Source organism: Petromyzon marinus, chromosome 83 (assembly GCF_048934315.1).
Source record: "Petromyzon marinus isolate PM22_M1 ecotype Great Lakes invasive population chromosome 83, UKy_Petmar_22M1.pri1.0, whole genome shotgun sequence".
In the NCBI taxonomy this organism is placed as follows: domain Eukaryota; kingdom Metazoa; phylum Chordata; class Hyperoartia; order Petromyzontiformes; family Petromyzontidae; genus Petromyzon; species Petromyzon marinus.
The window spans coordinates 1403639-1424739 of NC_133748.1; the positions used below are offsets into that span (position 1 = coordinate 1403639).

The 21101-nt window shown below is 52.0% G+C and overlaps 1 protein-coding gene across 2 annotated transcripts in view; it reads left to right on the plus strand.

The window, feature by feature from the left end:
* Window positions 1-613: 613 nt before the first annotated feature.
* LOC116958794 (C-terminal-binding protein 2-like) overlaps window positions 614-21101 on the plus strand; it is a 57161-nt gene continuing 36673 nt past the window's right edge. The window contains exons 1-5 of one of the 2 annotated variants that reach the window (XM_076057657.1): window positions 614-759; window positions 6535-6572; window positions 9603-9707; window positions 15619-15773; window positions 19204-19348. In XM_076057657.1, coding sequence (XP_075913772.1) covers window positions 9650-9707; window positions 15619-15773; window positions 19204-19348 — 358 coding nt within the window. In that variant the 5' untranslated portion in view covers window positions 614-759; window positions 6535-6572; window positions 9603-9649. The remainder of the gene's footprint in view (window positions 760-6534; window positions 6573-9602; window positions 9708-15618; window positions 15774-19203; window positions 19349-21101) is intronic. The other variant, XM_076057656.1, reaches the window with a different exon arrangement.

Below are 21101 nucleotides of genomic sequence, written 5' to 3' on the forward strand. Positions count from 1 at the left end.
ACCATCGTGGGGATAAATCTTCAGGCAAGGAGGCAGGCTTGGTGGAACCCCCACTTCCCGCTGCTAGGCCTCAAATATTCCCCGCCTCCCCTACACCCCCCCACTACCCCCACCATCGTGGGGATAAATCTTCAGGCAAGGAGGCAGGCTTGGTGGAACCCCCACTTCCGGCTGCTAGGCCTCAAATATTCCCCGCCTCCCCTACACCCCCCCCCCACCATCGTGGGGATAAATCTTCAGGCAAGGAGGCAGGCTTGGTGGAACCCCCACTTCCCGCTGCTAGGCCTTAAATATCCCCCCCTCCTATCCCCCCCTCCACCACCCCCGCCATTCTTGGGGTGAAATCTTCAGGCAAGGATGCAGGCTTGGTGGCTCCCCTGACTCCCGCTGCTAGGCCTTAAATATCCCCCCCTCCTATCCCCCTCCACCACCCCCGCCATTCTTGGGGTGAAATCTTCAGGCAAGGAGGCAGGCTTGGTGATTCCCCCGCCTCCCGCTGCTAGGCCTCAAATCTAATCCCTACACCCCTCCCCCTACTCCCCGCCGCCCCGCCCCCCCGGGTCCGACCCCCGTCGCCTCCTCCCCCCCCTCTTCCCCGAGCCTCTTCGGGCGGCGGCGGCGGCGGCGGCGTGGGGTGGGTGGGGGGGGGAACCCCGCGCCACGGCCCGGGAGGCCGAGCCAGGCAAGGAGGGGGGGCCCGCGGAGGCCTAGCGACAACAAATCTTGAGGCGTCTTTGCATTGCGCGCGCATCTTTTGAGGTAAGTTAAAAAGCTGGTGCTTCGTTAGCTTAGCAAATGTTATATATATTTTTGGGGGGGGTGGGTGGGTGGGGAGAATGTAACCGATTTGCTTAACGTTGAAATTGACAAGGTTAATAATAATGATGTTGTTACTGCGTGCGCGCGCGATTTAAAGCGGAGTTTGTTGCCTGGCACGATGTGTCGGTGTTGTTTGAGGCGACGGTGTGGACGGGGTTAAACAATATCTTGTTGGCGCTCCTCCTCCACCTCATCAATTATCATCCTCCACCTCGTCCACCTCATTCATCATCCACCTCATCAATTATCATCCTCCACCTCGTCCACCTCATCCATCATCCTCCACCTCTTCCACCTCATCCATCATCCTCCACCTCGTCCACCTCATCCATCATCCTCCACCTCATTCATCATCCTCCACCTCATCCATCATCCTCCACCTCCTCTACCTCATCCATCATCCACCTCATCAATTATCATCTTCCACCTCGTCCACCTCATCCATCATCCTCCTCCACCTCATCCATCATCCTCCACCTCGTCCACCTCATCCATCATCCTCCACCTCGTCCACCTCATTCATCATCCTCCACCTCATTCATCATCCTCCACCTCATCCATCATCCTCCACCTCGTCCACCTCATCCATCATCCTCCACCTCATACATCCTCCACCTCGTCCACCTCATCCATCATCCTCCACCTCCTCCACCTCATTCATCATCCTCCACCTCATTCATCATCCTCCACCTCATCCATCATCCACCTCATCAATTATCATCCTCCACCTCGTCCACCTCATCCATCATCCTCCACCTCGTCCACCTCATTCATCATCCTCCACCTCATCCATCATCATCCACCTCATCAATTATCATCCTCCACCTCGTCCACCTCATCCATCATCCGCCACCTCGTCCACCTCATTCATCATCCTCCACCTCATCCATCATCCTCCACCTCATCAATTATCATCCTCCACCTCGTCCACCTCATCCATCATCCTCCTCCACCTCATCCATCATCCTCCACCTCGTCCACCTCATCCATCATCCTCCACCTCATCCATCATCCTCCTCCACCTCATCCATCATCCTCCACCTCGTCCACCTCATCCATCATCCTCCACCTCATCCATCATCCTCCACCTCATTCATCATCCTCCACCTCATCCACCTCATCCATCATCCTCCACCTCATCCATCATACTCTACCTCGTCCACCTCATCCACCTCATCCATCATCCTCCACCTCGTCCACCTCGTCCATCATCCTCCACCTCGTCCATCATCCTCCACATCATCCATCATCCTCTACCTCGTCCACCTCATCCACCTCATCCATCATCCTCCACCTCATCCACCTCATCCATCATCCTCCGCCTCGTCCACCTCGTCCATCATCCTCCACCTCGTCCACCTCGTCCATCATCCTCCACCTCGTCCACCTCGTCCATCATCCTCCACCTCGTCCACCTCGTCCATCATCCTCCACCTCGTCCACCTCGTCCACTATCCACTTCATCATTGTCCCGCCTCCCTCCTCCCCATGTCGCGAGTTCTAAGCACGCTCATGGCCACTGTCAACCACCACCACCAGCAACAACAACAACATCAACAACAACATCAACAACAACATCACCACCAACATCAACATCAACAACAACAACAACACCACCAACATCAACAACAACATCAACAACAACATCACCACCAACAACAACATCAACAACATCAACAACAACATCAACAACATCAACAACAACATCAACAATAACATCAACAACATCAACAACAACATCAACAACATCAACAATAACATCACCACCAACATCAACAATAACATCACCACCAACATCAGCAATAACATCACCACCAACATCACCACCAACATCAACAACAACATCAACAAAAACATCACCACCAACATCAACAACAACATCAACAACAACAACATCAACAACATCAACAACAACATCAACAATAACATCAACAACATCAACAACAACATCAACAATAACATCACCACCAACATCAACAATAACATCACCACCAACATCAACAATAACATCAACAACATCAACAGCAACATCAACAACATCAACAATAACATCACCACCAACATCAACAACAACATCACCACCAACAACAACATCAACAACATCAACAACAACATCAACAACATCAACAACAACATCAACAATAACATCAACAACATCAACAACAACATCAACAACATCAACAATAACATCACCACCAACATCAACAATAACATCACCACCAACATCAGCAATAACATCACCACCAACATCACCACCAACATCACCACCAACATCAACAACAACATCAACAAAAACATCACCACCAACATCAACAACAACATCAACAACAACAACATCAACAACAACATCAACAATAACATCAACAACATCAACAACAACATCAACAATAACATCACCACCAACATCAACAATAACATCACCACCAACATCAACAATAACATCAACAACATCAACAGCAACATCAACAATAACATCACCACCAACATCAACAATAACATCATCAACAACAACATCAACAACATCAACAATAACATCACCACCAACATCAACAACAACATCTACAACAACATCAACAACATCAACAATAACATCAACAACAACATCACCACCATTAACAACAACATCAACAACATCATCAACAACAACATCAACAATAACATCACCACCAACATCAACAATAACATAATCAACAACATCAACAATAACATCAACAACATCACCATTAATAACAACATCAACAACAACATCAACAATGACATCAACAACAACATCTACAACAACATCAACAACAACATCAACAATAACATCAACAACAACATCTACAACAAAATCACCACCACCATCAACAACAGCATCAACAATAACATCAACATCTGCAACAACAACATCTACAACATCACCACCATTAACAATAACATCACCACCACCAACATCAACAATAACATCACCACCACCATCAACAATAACATCACCACCATCAGCAATAACATCACCACCATCAGCAATAACATCACCACCATCAATAACATCACCACCATCAACAATAACATCACCACCACCCTTAACATCAACAATAACATCACCACCACCCTCAACACTGCACCATAGACTCAACACTGCACCATAGACTCAACACTGCACCATAGACTCAACACTGCCCATAGACTCAACACTGCCCTTAGACTCAACACTGCACCATAGACTCAACACTGCACCATAGACTCAACACTGCACCATAGACTCAACACTGCACCATAGACTCAACACTGCACCATAGACTCAACACTGCCCCATAGACTCAACACTGCCCATAGACTCAGCACTGCCCATAGACTCAACACTGCACCATAGACTCAACACTGCACCATAGACTCAACACTGCACCATAGACTCAACACTGCACCATAGACTCAACACTGCCCATAAACTCAACACTGCCCATAGACTCAACACTGCACCATAGACTCAACACTGCACCATAGACTCAACACTGCCCATAGACTCAACACTGCACCACAGACTCAACACTGCACCATAGACTCAACACTGCACCATAGACTCAACACTGCACCATAGACTCAACACTGCACCATAGACTCAACACTGCCCAGAGACTCAACACTGCCCTTAGACTCAACACTGCACCATAGACTCAACACTGCCCCATAGACTCAACACTGCCCCATAGACTCAACACTGCCCCATAGACTCAACACTGCCCATAGACTCAGCACTGCCCATAGACTCAACACTGCACCATAGACTCAACACTGCATCATAGACTCAACACTGCACCATAGACTCAACATTGCACCATAGACTCAACACTGCCCATAGACTCAACACTGCCCATAGACTCAACACTGCCCATAGACTCAACACTGCACCATAGACTCAACATTGCACCATAGACTCAACATTGCACCATAGACTCAACACTGCCCATAGACTCAACACTGCACCATAGACTCAACACTGCACCATAGACTCAACACTGCACCATAGACTCTACACTGCACCATAGACTCAACACTGCACCATATACTCAACACCTTGCCATAGACTCAACACTGCACCATAGACTCAACACTGCACCGTAGACTCAGCACTGCACCGTAGACTCAACACTGCCCATAGACTCAACACTGCACCATAGACTCAGCACTGCACCATAGACTCACCACTGCACCATAGACTCAACACTGCACCATAGACTCAACACCGCACCATAGACTCAACACCGCACCATAGACTCAACACCGCACCATAGACTCAACACCGCACCATAGACTCAAAACCGCACCATAGACTCAACACCGCACCATAGACTCAACACCCCACCATAGACTCAACACTGCACCATAGACTCAGTACTGCACCATAGACTCAACACTGCACCATAGACTCAACACTGCACCATAGACTCAACACTGCACCATAGACTCAACACTGCACCATAGACTCAACACTGCACCATAGACTCAGCACTGCACCATAGACTCAACACTGCACCATAGACTCAACACTGCACCATAGACTCAACACTGCCCATAGACTCAACACTGCACTATAGACTCAACACTGCACCATAGACTCAACACTGCACCATAGACTCAACACTGCACCATAGACTCAACACTGCCCATAGACTCAACACTGCACCATAGACTCAACACTGCACCATAGACTCAACACTGCCCATAGACTCAACACTGCACCATAGACTCAACACTGCACCATAGACTCAACACTGCACCATAGACTCAACACTGCCCCATAGACTCAACACTGCACCATAGACTCAACACTGCCCATAGACTCAACACTGCACCATAGACTCAACACTGCACCATAGACTCAACACTGCCCATAGACTCAACACTGCACCATAGACTCAACACTGCACCATAGACTCAACACTGCACCATAGACTCAACACTGCCCCATAGACTCAACACTGCACCATAGACTCAACACTGCCCATAGACTCAACACTGCACCATAGACTCAACACTGCACCATAGACTCAACACTGCACCATAGACTCAACACTGCACCATAGACTCAACACTGCACCATAGACTCAACACTGCACCATAGACTCAGCACTGCACCATAGACTCAGCACTGCCCATAGACTCAGCACTGCCCATAGACTCAACACTGCACTATAGACTCAACACTGCACCATAGACTCTACACTGCACCATAGACTCAACACTGTACCATAGACTCAACACTGCACCATAGACTCAACACTGCACCATAGACTCAACACTGCACCATAGACTCAACACTGCACCATAGACTCAGCACTGCACCATAGACTCAGCACTGCCCATAGACTCAGCACTGCCCATAGACTCAACACTGCACTATAGACTCAACACTGCACCATAGACTCTACACTGCACCATAGACTCAACACCGCACCATAGACTCAAAACCGCACCATAGACTCAACACCGCACCATAGACTCAACACCCCACCATAGACTCAACACTGCACCATAGACTCAGTACTGCACCATAGACTCAACACTGCACCATAGACTCAACACTGCACCATAGACTCAACACTGCACCATAGACTCAACACTGCACCATAGACTCAACACTGCCCCATAGACTCAACACTGCACCATAGACTCAACACTGCAGGCCTAAGGCTGATGCTTCCCCTGCCCTCCCCCCCCCCCCCTCTCTCTTTGCAGGGGAAACTTCGCGATCACCGCCAGGCCGAGGAGCGGTGGTGAGCTGCTGACTCCACTGACTCCACTGACTCCTCCACTGACTCCACTGACTCCACTGACTCCTCCACTAACTCCGCTGACTCCGACTCCGCTGACTCCGCTGACTCCATTGACTCCACTGACTCCACTGACTCCTCCACTGACTCCACTGACTCCACTGACTCCTCCGCTGACTCCACTGACTCCACTGACTCCTCTAACTCTCCACTGACTCCACTGACTCCACTGACTCCGCTGACTCCGCTGACTCCACTGACTCCTCCGCTGACTCCACTGACTCCACTGACTCCTCCGCTGACTCCACTGACTCCGCTGACTCCGCTGACTCCACTGACTCCTCTAACTCTCCACTGACTCCACTGACTCCGCTGACTCCGCTGACTCCACTGACTCCTCCGCTGACTCCACTGACTCCACTGACTCCACTGACTCTCCACTGACTCTGCTGACTCTCCGCTGACTCCGCTGACTCCACTGACTCCACTGACTCCGACTCCGCTGACTCCACTGACTCCACTGACTCTCCTCTGACTCCACTGACTCCACTGACTCCGCTGACTCCGCTGACTCCTCCACTGACTCCACTGACTCCACTGACTCCGCTGACTCCTCCACTGACTCCACTGACTCCACTGACTCCACTGACTCTCCACTGACTCCACTGACTCCTCCGCTGACTCCGCTGACTCCACTGACTCCACTGACTCCGACTCCGCTGACTCCACTGACTCCACTGACTCTCCTCTGACTCCACTGACTCCACTGACTCCGCTGACTCCGCTGACTCCTCCACTGACTCCACTGACTCCACTGACTCCGCTGACTCCTCCACTGACTCCACTGACTCCACTGACTCCGCTGACTCCGCTGACTCCACTGACTCCACTGACTCCGACTCCACTGACTCCGCTGACTCCACTGACTCCGACTCCACTGACTCCGCTGACTCCACTGACTCCTCTGACTCCACTGACTCTCCTCTGACTCCACTGACTCCTCTGACTCCACTGACTCCACTGACTCCACTGACTCCACTGACTCCTCTGACTCCTCTGACTCCACTGACTCCCTGGCACAGGAATCCAGTGGGAAATTTCCCGTGCTTCTCCCATGCTCCTTCAGCGCTTCTTCAGCGCTTCTCCCACGCTCCTTCAGCGCTTCTTCAGTGGTTCTCCCGCGCTTCTTCAGTGCTTCTCCCGCGCTCCTTCAGCGCTTCTCCCGCGCTCCTTCAGCGCTTCTTCAGCGCTTCTTCAGTGCTTCTCCCGCGCTCCTTCAGTGCTTCTCCCGCGCTTCTTCAGCGCTTCTCCCGCGCTCCTTCAGTGCTTCTCTCGCGCTCAGCGCTTCAGCGCTTCTCCACCGCTCCTTCAGCGCTTCTTCCGTGCTCCTTCAGCGCTCCTTCAGCGCTTCTCCCGCTCTCAGCGCTTCTTCAGCGCTTCTCCACCGCTCCTTCACCGCTCCTTCAGCGCTTCTTCAGTGCTTCTCCCGCGCTTCTTCAGTGCTCCTTCAGCGCTCCTTCAGCGCTTCTCCCGCGCTCCTTCAGCGCTCCTTCAGCGCTCCTTCAGCGCTCCTTCAGCGCTTCTTCAGCGCTTCTCCACCGCTTCTTCAGCGCTTCTTCCGCCGCTTCTCCCGCGTCTCCGCCGGCTTGTACTCCGATAAATATATTTTTTAGTTTTTTTGTCTTTGTAGTAGCTTGGAGGGAGGGGGGGGGGGGTGGTGATTATAACAATACCAATTATAACAATACCAATTATAACAATACCAATTATAACAATACCAATTATAACAATACCAATTGTAACAATACCAATTATAACAATACCAATTATAACAATAACAATTATAACAATAATATTTATAACAATACCAATTATAACAATACCAATTATAACAATTATAACAATACCAATTATAACAAATATAACAATAACAACAATAACAATTATAACAATACCAATTATAACAACAATTATAACAATACCAATTATAACAATACCAATTATAACAATACCAATTATAACAATACCAGTTATAACAATACCAATTATAACAATACCAATTATAACAATACCAATTATAACAATACCAATTATAACAATACCAATTATAACAATACCAATTATAACAATACCAATGATAACAATAACAATTATAACAATAACAATTATAACAATAACAATTATAACAATACCAATTATAACAATACCAATTATAACAATATCAAGTATAACAATACCAATTATAACAATACCAATTATAACAATAACAATTATAACAATAACAATTATAACAATAACAATTATAACAATACCAATTATAACAATACCAATTATAACAATACTATTTATAACAATACCAATTATAACAATACCAATTATAATAATACCAGTTATAACAATACCAATTATACCAATTATAACAATACCAATTATAACAATACCAATTATAATAATACCAATTATAAAAATACCAATTATAACAATACCAATTATAACAATACCAATTATAACAATACCAATGATAACAATAACAATTATAACAATAACAATTATAACAATAACAATTATAACAATACCAATTATAACAATACCAATTATAACAATATCAAGTATAACAATACCAATTATAACAATACCAATTATAACAATAACAATTATAACAATAACAATTATAACAATAACAATTATAACAATACCAATTATAACAATACCAATTATAACAATACTATTTATAACAATACCAATTATAACAATACCAATTATAATAATACCAGTTATAACAATACCAATTATACCAATTATAACAATACCAATTATAACAATACCAATTATAACAATACCAATTATAAAAATACCAATTATAACAATACCAATTATAACAATAACAATTATAACAATACCAATTATAACAATAACAATTATAACAATACCAATTATAACAATAACAATTATAACAATAGGAATTATAACAAGTCAATGTTTGCTGTGATTAAAATTTCTGCCGTTTGTGTTGTGATCCCTTTTGAACGCGAGAGGCCCCCCCCTGCCCCCCCTGCCCCCCCCTGCCCCCCCCCCCCCCGATGTCGTATCACGACATGAACAGCGTGAAGAGGCAACGGATCGACCGTATCTGCGAAGGTGAGCGGAGCCTTCGTGAGTGTGAGTGTGTGTGTGAGTGTTAGTGTGTGTGTGTTAGTGTGTGTTAGTGTGTTAGTGAGTTAGTGTGTGTGTGTTAGTGTGTGTGTGAGTGTGTGAGTGGGTGAGTTAGTGTGTGTGTGAGTGTGAGTGAGTGTGTGAGTGTGTTAGTGTGTTTGAGTGTGTGTGAGTGTGAGTGTGTGTTGGGGAGCGATAGTGTATCGGTTAGCGCTACACTGCGCTATGAACCTGGCGACCCGGGTTCGATTCCCGCTCACGGCCAACACCAGTGACGATGATCTGAACCGGTCCCGGGCCTCCCCTAGGTCGACTCAGCCTCAAATGAGTACCTGGTGCGGTGTGTAAACATTGCCACTAGGGAGACAAAGGCGGTCGGGCGTGGTGCTGGCCACCCACCCCCTCGTGTACTGTTCCGGCCTTCATAGGTGCTCGCTAACAGCACTTGCCCCTACAGTCTGTTAAGGCTATATGGGGGATCTTTGTCTTTTGTGTGAGTGTGTGAGTGTGTGAGTGTGTGTGTGTGAGTGTGTGTGAGTGAGTGTGTGAGTGAGTGTGTGAGTGTGTGAGTGAGTGTGTGAGTGAGTGTGTGAGTGTGTGTGTCGGTGTGTGTGTGTGCAAAACAACCCCCTACCTCCTCGCGGTGCCGGATGGGCAATTCTTTCATGGACAGTGCTGTGGGGGGAGGGCCAATTCCGATTGGCTCCTCCACTCAAGGCGTCTGTGTCCACCCCAGTGGCTAAACGGGGGCTCTGAATGGGTGCGAAGGGCTGGTAACCCCTCCACCTTCAATTAATTACCACTAAACCACGAGTTAAACTGAAATATGTAACTAATGAGCTTGTGCCGGAGGCCCCGGGGGGACAAGCGTCTATGACGTCTCCTGGCCAAACCCCAATTGGCGGAGCCAGGAGATTGAATCTCTACCCTCGGGGCTCCTCCAGAAACAACGAAAAGCCACTTTGGATGGCCACGTGGAATGTTCGAACGCTCACTGCGGAGGAGAGGCTGCCACTCCTCTGTCGGGAGCTGCACCGGTACCGCCTGGATCTCTGTGGCATTCAGGAGGTCCGGTGGACTGGTTCTGGCTCCTGCCACCATGAGGGGTGGACAGTCCTCTACTCGGGGCAGCAAACTGCCAAACAACAGGGTGTGGCTCTTCTTTTGAACAAAATAATGAAGGGGGCGTGGGAGCGTGGCGGTGAGGTGTGGGAAGCTGTAAGCCCCAGGCTACTTTGGGCTCGCCTTCCCATCAACCGGAGGCGAGGAGTGGTGGTCGTGGTTACTTATGCCCCCACCGAAGACGAACATCCGTGGAGGGATGCAGGCAAAGCCGATGAGTCAGATGCCTTCTATGACCTGTCAGGTGCTGGCTAAAGTGGCCCCTCGGGATAGAGTCATCTTGTTGGGTGACTTCAATGCCCGAGTTGGTCATGATGCTGGCACCTGGTCTGGAGTGATTGGAGGGCATGGGACAGATCAGCTCAATAACAACGGTAGGAGGCTGCTAGATTTTTGTGCAGCCCATGGGCTTGTAATTACCATCACGCTGTTCCGGCATCGGCGCATCCACACAACATCGTGGATGCATGCCGGGTCCAAGCAAGAACATCTGCTGGACTACACAGTGACGGAACAGCGGATGCGAGCCCATGTCCTTGACACCAGGACGTACCGTGGAGCTGATCTGCCCTCTGACCATCGACTAGTCATCTGTAAGATGCGCCTGCCATTCTTCCACTCCGGTGGTGGGTGTACACCCAGGACCCCATTCCAACCTAAAGTGGCCTGGTCTCAGTTATCTGATGAAAGTTGCAAGCGATAATTTCATCATCGCTTGCGGCTGGGATTGGCATCGTCCCCGACTCCTCCTGATGTCGCGGGTAAATGGGCGAGGTTTAGGACTGTGACTCATGCAGCTGCAATGGCTGCTTTGGGTACGCGGTCCAGACCTCCCCAGAGACCCTTGGCTGACAGAGGAGGAGTTCAGGATGGCTGAGAAAAAGCGACAGGCCCACTGTCATCGACTACGGAATCCCACGTCAGAGAATGAGGAGGCTTACCTCAGCCTTCACTCGGAGGTTCGGAGAGCCGTGAGGCGCTGCAAGGATGGGTGGTGGTCACTAGTTGCTGAGGAGATGGAGTCTGCCTCAGTGGCCCGTGATCACAAATCTCTATTTAACTCCATCAAAAAAGTAACCTACAGCGCCTCACCTATTACCATCATTAGGGGAAAAAACGGTGAACCAATCTCCGACCCCCAGGAACAGGTTTGCAGATTTTCTGAGCATTTCTGTGAGGTCCTGGGGGAGGGAAAATCCCTCAGCCAGGAAAACATCGTGCCACAAAGTGAGGATGACCCTGCTGAGGCTGCGGTGCCTCAAATATTGGAAGAAGTCACCCCCTGTGAGTGGCTGGCTGAGGTGCCATCTGTTGAGGAAGTACTGAAGGCGATCCGGAGTCTGAGACCAGGAAAGGCAGCGGGCAGAGATGATCTCCCAAGAGAAATGCTGAGGGAGGGTGGCGTTTGTGCACAGACTGCCCTTTATGACATCATAACAACAATCTGGACCACTGGATGGGTTCCGCAGGATTGGAAGGATGCCCTGGTGGTCCCCCTCTTTAAGAAGGGGGACCGCACACACTGTAACACCTACAGGGGCATCTCACTCCTCAGTGTGCCGGGAAAGGTCCTGGCAAAGGATTATTCAACATCGCCTTGCCAGGCATGCTGAGGAGAGGCTTGCGGAGCCCCAATGCGGTTTCAGGAAAGGGCGGTCCTGCACAGATGCCATATTTTCTGTCCGTCTGCTACAGCAGAGGTGTAGGGAATTCCAGCAAGACCTACATCACTGCTTTATTGACCTGGTCAAGGCCTATGATACCATCAGTAGGCCTGGGCTCTGGGTTGTTCTTCGTGCTTTTGGAGTACCTGACCCTCTGCTCATGATCATTAAGGACCTTCATGATGGTGAGCAGGCCCGGGTAAAACTACGTGGCCGGGAGTCAGAGCCATTCCCTGTACACCTTGGGGTGCGACAGGGATGTCCTCTGGCTCCCACATTATTTAACATCTATTTTGACCACGTAGTTCGTGAAGCCTTCAATAGCTGTACCGGGGGAATCTCCATATGGTACATATATAATGGGAGGCTGATCGATGCCCGGGTGCGGTCAAGGGATGGCTCACTATTGGTCAACCACGTTATGTATGCCGATTATTTGGTAATAGCCGCTCATTCAGAGGAGGAGTTGGAGACGCTGCTGCTGAGACTGGAGCGTGCCACTAAGAGGTGGGGCCTTACCATCAGCCCTACCAAAACTAAGCACCTGCCTGGTCTGTCGCTCCACACTAAGCTTCAGGTCTTGTCGGCCACGGTCATTCCCTTCCTTCTCTACGCTTGCGAAACGTGGATCCCCCTAATGGAACATCTTCGCCGGTTAGAAACATTTAGGCTGGCCTGCCTACGATCCATCCTGGGTTTAACCAGGCTGGATTGTCTGAGGAGCTCACAAATCCTTGAAAGATCTGGGCAAGGTCCCATCGGTGAGCTCCTCCGGCAGGCAAGGCTGCGTTGGCTGGGTCATGTAGCCCGCATGCTCAGCCACCGCATGCCGAAACAGCTTTTGTTCGGCCGGATCGAGGGGGCTAAACGGGTGCGGCACGGGCTAGAGAAGAGATGGAGTGATGTGGTACAGGAGGACGTGGAGCTGAGTGATGACCGGTACCAGCGGTGTCAAGATCGGCCTCTGTGGAGGAGGCTCGTGAAGGACGCTGCTACTGGGCAGTTGGAGGCAGTCGCCCTCCAACAACAACGGAGGGCGGAGGAGCGACGCTCACAACAACGAGCGGAGCGCCGGGTGGCTAAAGCACAGCAGGTTGGCACAGTAGGAGGCACAGGTGGTGCACCAGCCAGTCATCTCAGTCATCTCAGTCAGTCGACCCGTGGCACCTGGGTCTGCCCCGTGACCTCCTGCCCGCGGGCGTTCGACACTTCACGTGGCCTCAAGGTGCACATGGCCTGGCACAAGCGTCGTGGTGACGTCACCGCCACTTAGTGGCGAATGGCGGTTATTGTTGTTGTTGCGTGAGTGTGTGAGTGTGTGTGATTGTGAGTGTGTGAGAGAGTGTGTGTGATTGTAAGTGAGTGTGTGAGGGTGTGTGTGTGAGTATGTGAGTGTGTGTGTGCGAATTTGTGAGTGTTTGTGAGTGTGTGTGTGCGAGTGTGTGAGTGTTTGTGAGTGTGTGTGAGTGTGCGTGAGAGTGCGTGAGAGTGTGTGAGTGTTTGTGAGTGTGCAAAATCCACGCAGTGACCATGGGGAGAGAGAGAGAGAAGCAGACTCCACATATACAGCAGCAGGCACAGTCAGCTGTCAGGGATTGAACCCACGACCTCCTGTAGACCTGGCGAGGTAGTCAACATCTCTCAGCTGTCTGGGATGGAACCCACGACCTCCTGTACACCTGGCGAGGTAGTCAACATCCATCAGCTGTCACGGATGGTTCCCACGACCTCCTGTAGACCAGGCGAGGTAGTCAACTTCTCTCACCTGTTAGTGATGGAACCCACGACCTCCTGTACACCTGGCGAGGTAGTCAACATCTCAGCTGTCAGGGATGGAACCCACGACCTCCTGTAGACCAGGCGAGGTAGTCAACATCTCTCAGCTGTCAGGGATGGAACCCACGACCTCCTGTAGACCAGGCGAGGTAGTTAACATCTCTCAGCTGTCAGGGATGGAACCCACGACCTCCTGCAGACCAGGCGAGGTAGTCAACATCTCTCAGCTGTCAGGGATGGAACCCACGACCTCCTGTAGACCAGGCGAGGTAGTCAACATCTCTCAGCTGTCAGGGATGGAACCCACGACCTCCTGTATACCAGGCGAGGTAGTCAACATCTCTCAGCTGTCTGGGATGGAACCCACTACCTCCTGTACACCTGGCGAGGTAGTCGACATCTCCTGGCCACCGTGATGATGATACAGAGAGAGAGAGGGAGAGATGCAGACTCCACATGTACAGCAGCAGCAGGGATTGTTAAGGTCGGGATGTAACCCACGACCTCCTGCACACCAGGCGAGTTAGTCAACATCTCTCAGCTGTCAGGGATGGAACCCACGACCTCCTGCAGACCAGGCGAGGTAGTCAACATCTCTCAGCTGTCAGGGATGGAACCCACGACCTCCTGTAGACCAGGCGAGGTAGTCAACATCTCTCAGCTGTCAGGGATGGAACCCACGACCTCCTGTAGACCAGGCGAGGTAGTTAACATCTCTCAGCTGTCAGGGATGGAACCCACGACCTCCTGCAGACCAGGCGAGGTAGTCAACATCTCTCAGCTGTCAGGGATGGAACCCACGACCTCCTGTAGACCAGGCGAGGTAGTCAACATCTCTCAGCTGTCAGGGATGGAACCCACGACCTCCTGTATACCAGGCGAGGTAGTCAACATCTCTCAGCTGTCTGGGATGGAACCCACGACCTCCTGTACACCTGGCGAGGTAGTCGACATCTCCTGGCCACCGTGATGATGATACAGAGAGAGAGAGGGAGAGATGCAGACTCCACATGTACAGCAGCAGCAGGGATTGTTAAGGTCGGGATGTAACCCACGACCTCCTGCACACCAGGCGAGTTAGTCAACATCTCTCAGCTGTCAGGGATGGAACCCACGACCTCCTGCAGACCAGGCGAGGTAGTCAACATCTCTCAGCTGTCAGGGATGGAACCCACGACCTCCTGTAGACCAGGCGAGGTAGTCAACATCTCTCAGCTGAGCTGTCAGGGATGGAACCCACGACCTCCTGTAGACCAGGCGAGGTAGTCAACATCTACCTGGCCACCCCCGGCACCTTAACCCCCCCGCCCCGCGACGTTGGTCCGTCGGTTCAGGCATCCGACCTCCCATCATGAACGGGCCGATGCACCCTCGCCCGCTGGTGGCTCTGCTGGATGGCCGTGACTGCTCCATCGAGATGCCCGTGCTGAAGGACGTCGCCACGGTGGCATTCTGTGACGCGCAGTCCACGCAGGAGATTCACGAGAAGGTGAGCGGCCTCGACGCTCACCCAGACACTCACCCAGACACTCACCCTGTCACCCAGACACTCACCCAGACACTCACCCAGACACTCACCCAGACACTCACCCTGTCACTCACCCAGACACTCACCCAGACACTCACCCAGACACTCACCCTGTCACCCAGACACTCACCCAGACACTCACCCTGTCACTCAGACACTCACCCTGTCACTCACCCTGTCACTCACCCTGTCACTCACCCAGACACTCACCCAGACACTCACCCTGTCACCCAGACACTCACCCTGTCACTCACTCTGTCACTCAGACACTCACCCAGACACTCACCCTGTCACCCAGACACTCACCCAGACACTCACCCTGTCACTCACCCTGTCACTCACCCTGTCACTCAGACACTCACCCTGTCGCTCACCCTGTCACCCAGACACTCACCCTGTCACTCACCCTGTCGCTCAGACACTCACCCTGTCGCTCACCCTGTCATCCAGACACTCACCCTGTCACTCACTCTGTCACTCAGACACTCACCCAGACACTCACCCTGTCACCCAGACACTCACCCAGACACTCACCCTGTCACTCACCCTGTCACTCACCCTGTCACTCAGACACTCACCCTGTCGCTCACCCTGTCACCCAGACACTCACCCTGTCACTCACCCTGTCACTCAGACACTCACCCTGTCACCCAGACACTCACCCAGACACTCACCCTGTCGCTCAGACACTCACCCTGTCACTCACCCTGTCACCCAGACACTCACCCTGTCACTCACCCTGTCACTCACCCTGTCACTCACCCTGTCACTCACCCTGTCACCCAGACACTCACCCTGTCACTCACCCTGTCACTCAGACACTCACTCAGACACTCACCCTGTCACCCAGACACTCACCCTGTCACTCAGACACTCACCCTGTCACTCACCCTGTCACTCAGACACTCACCCAGACACTCACCCTGTCACCCTGTCACTCACCCTGTCACCCAGACACTCACCCTGTCACTCACCCTGTCACCCAGACACTCACCCTGTCACTCACTCTGTCACTCAGACACTCACCCAGACACTCACCCTGTCACCCAGACACTCACCCAGACACTCACCCTGTCACTCACCCTGTCACTCACCCTGTCACTCAGACACTCACCCTGTCGCTCACCCTGTCACCCAGACACTCACCCTGTCGCTCACCCTGTCATCCAGACACTCACCCTGTCACTCACTCTGTCACTCAGACACTCACCCAGACACTCACCCTGTCACCCAGACACTCACCCAGACACTCACCCTGTCACTCACCCTGTCACTCACCCTGTCACTCAGACACTCACCCTGTCGCTCACCCTGTCACCCAGACACTCACCCTGTCACTCACCCTGTCACTCAGACACTCACCCTGTCACCCAGACACTCACCCAGACACTCACCCTGTCGCTCAGACACTCACCCTGTCACTCACCCTGTCACCCAGACACTCACCCTGTCACTCACCCTGTCACTCACCCTGTCACTCACCCTGTCACTCACCCTGTCACCCAGACACTCACCCTGTCACTCACCCTGTCACTCAGACACTCACTCAGACACTCACCCTGTCACCCAGACACTCACCCTGTCACTCAGACACTCACCCTGTCACTCACCCTGTCACTCAGACACTCACCCAGACACTCACCCTGTCACCCTGTCACTCACCCTGTCACCCAGACACTCACCCTGTCACTCACCCTGTCACCCAGACACTCACCCTGTCACTCACCCTGTCACTCACCCTGTCACTCACCCTGTCACTCACCATACACTCACCCTGTCACTCACCCCGACACTCACCCTGTCACTCACCCTACACTCACCCTGTCACTCACCCTGTCACTCACCCTGTCACTCACCCTACACTCACCCTGTCACCCTGTCACTCACCACGACACTCACCCTACACTCACCCTGTCACTCACCCTGTCACTCACCCTACACTCACCCTGTCACTCACCCTGTCACTCACCCTGACACTCACTCTGTCACTCACCCTGTCACTCACCCTGTCACTCACCTTGTCACTCACCCTACACTCACCCTACACTCACCGTACACTCACCCTGTCACTCACCCTACACTCACCCTGTCACTCACCCTACACTCACCCTGTCACTCACCTTGTCACTCACCCTACACTCACCCTGTCACTCAACCCAGACACTCACCCTACACTCACCCCGTCACTCACCCTGTCACTCACTCTGTCACTCACCCTGTCACTTACCCTGTCACTCACCCTACACTCACCCTACACTCACCCTGTCACTCACCCTGTCACTCACCCTACACTCACCCTGACACTCACCCTGTCACTCACCCTACACTCACCCCGACACTCACCCTACACTCACCCTACACTCACCCCGTCACTCACCCTGTCACTCACCCAGACACTCACCCTGTCACTCACCCTGACACTCACCCTGTCACTCACCACGACACTCACCCTGACACTCACCCTACACTCACCCTGTCACTCACCCTACACTCACCCTGTCACTCACCCTATACTCACCCTGACACTCACCCTGTCACTCACCCTACACTCACCCTGTCACTCACCCTGTCACTCACCCTACACTCACCCTGACACTCACCCTGTCACTCACCCTACACTCACCCTGTCACTCACCCCGTCACTCACCCTGTCACTCACCCTGTCACTCACCCTACACTCACCCTGACACTCACCCTACACTCACCCTACATTCACCCTGACACTCACCCTACACTCACCCTGACACTCACCCTGTCACTCACCCTACACTCATCCTGTCACTCACCCTGTCACTCACCCTGTCACTCACCCTGACACTCACCCTGTCACTCACCCTACACTCACCCTGTCACTCACCCTGTCACTCACCCTGACACTCACCCTGACACTCACCCTGACACTCACCCTGTCACTCACCCTACACTCACCCTGACACTCACCCTGTCACTCACCCTACACTCACCCTGTCACTCACCCTGTCACCCTGTCACTCACCCTGTCACTCAGACACTCACCCTGTCACTCACCCTGTCACTCACCCTGTCACTCACCCTACACTCACCCTACACTCACCCTGTCACTCACCCTGTCACCCTGTCACTCACCCTGTCACTCAGACACTCACCCTGTCACTCACCCTGTCACTCACCCTGTCTCTCACCCTGTCACTCACCCTACACTCACCCTGTCACTCACCCTACACTCACCCTACACTCACCCTGTACCCTGTCACTCACCCTAACGCTCACCCCGACGCTCACGCTGACCCCTCACCTTGACCCCTCACCTCGACCCCTCACCTCGACCCCTCACCTCGAACCCCTCACCTTGACCCCCTCACCTTGACCCCTCACCTTGACCCCTCACGGCGACCTCCGACCTTGGCACCAGGTGCTGAACGAGGCGGTGGGCGCCCTGATGTACCACACCATGTCCCTGACACGCGATGACCTGGACAAGTTTCGCTCGCTGCGCGTGATCGTTCGGATCGGCAGCGGCGTGGACAACGTGGACATCAGGGCGGCCGCTGAGCTGGGTGAGCGTCACACCACACGGAGTCACACCACATGTGTGTGTGGTGTGTGTGTGTGTGTCACTGTGTGAGTGTGTGACTGTGTGTGTGAGTGTGTCACTGTGTGTGTGTGTGTGAGCGTGGACAACGTGGACATCAGGGCGGCCGCTGAGCTGGGTCAGCGTCACACCACACGGAGTCACACCACAGTGGGTCACTTCACCCGTGTGTGTGGTGTGTGTGTGAGTGTGTGTGTGTGTCACTGTGTGTGAGTGTGAGCGTGGACAACGTGGACATCAGGGCGGCCGCTGAGCTGGGTGAGCGTCACACCACACGGAGTCACACCGCACGGAGTCACACCACCCGTGTGTGTGTGTGTCACTGTGTGACTGTGTGTGTGAGTGTGAGTGAGTGAGTGTGTGTGTGTGACAACGTGGACATCAGGGCGGCCGCTGAGCTGGGTCAGCGTCACACCACACGGAGTCACATCACACGGAGTCACATCACACGGAGTCACACCACACGTGTGTGTGTGTGTCACTGTGTGATCGTTCGGATCGGCAGCGGCGTGGACAACGTGGACATCAGGGCGGCCGCTGAGCTGGGTCAGCGTCACACCACACGGAGTCACACCACATGTGTGTGTGTGTGTCACTGTGTGACTGTGTGTGTGTGTGAGTGTGTGTGTGACTGTGTGAGTGTGTGTGACTGTGTGTGCGTGTGTGACTGTGTGAGTGTGTCACTGTGTGTGTGTGACTGTGTGACTGTGTGTGTGTGTGTGACTGTGTGAGTGTGTGTCACTGTGTGAGTGTGTGTGTGTGTGACTGTGTGTGTGTGCGTGTGTGACTGTGTGAGTGTGTGTCACTGTGTGTGAGTGAGTGTGCGTGTGTGACTGTGAGTGAGTGTGTGAGTGTGACTGTGTGAGTGTGTGTCACTGTGTGTGAGTGAGTGTGTGTGTGTGACTGTGTGTGTGTGTGTGTGACTGTGTGAGTGTGTGTGACAGTGTGTGTGTGTCACTGTGTGTGTGTCACTGTGTGACTGCGTGTGTGTGTGACTGTGTGACTGTGTGTGACTGTGTGTGTGTGTGTCACTGTGTGTGTGTCACTGTGTGACTGTGTGTGTGTGTGTGAGTGTGACTGTGTGTGTGACTGTGTGTGACTGTGTGTGACTGTGTGTGAGTGTGTGTGTGACTGTGTGTGTGACTGTGTGTGCGTGTGTGTGTGTGACAACGTGGACATCAGGGCGGCCGCTGAGCTGGGTGAGCGTCACACCACACGGAGTCACACCACCCGTGTGAGTGTGTGTCACTGTGTGTGTGTGTCACTGTGTGTCACTGTGTGAGTGTGTGTGTGTGTCTGTGTGTGTGTGTGTGTGAGACTGTGTGTGTGTGTGTCACTGTGTGTGTGTGTCACTGTGTGTGTGTGTGTCACTGTGTGTGTGTGTCACTGTGTGTGTGTGTGTCACTGTGTGTGTGTCACTGTGTGTGTGTGTGTCACTGTGTGTGTGTGTGTGTCACTGTGTGTGTCACTGTGTGTGTGAGTGTGACAACGTGGACATCAGGGCGGCCACTGAGCTGGGTGAGCGTCACACCACACGGAGTCACACCACCCGTGTGAGTGTGTGTCACTGTGTGTGTGTGTCACTGTGTGTCACTGTGTGTGTGTGTGTGTGTCACTGTGTGTGTGTGTGTCACTGTGTGTGTGTGTCACTGTGTGTGTCACTGTGTGACTGTGTGTGTGAGTGTGACAACGTGGACATCAGGGCGGCCGCTGAGCTG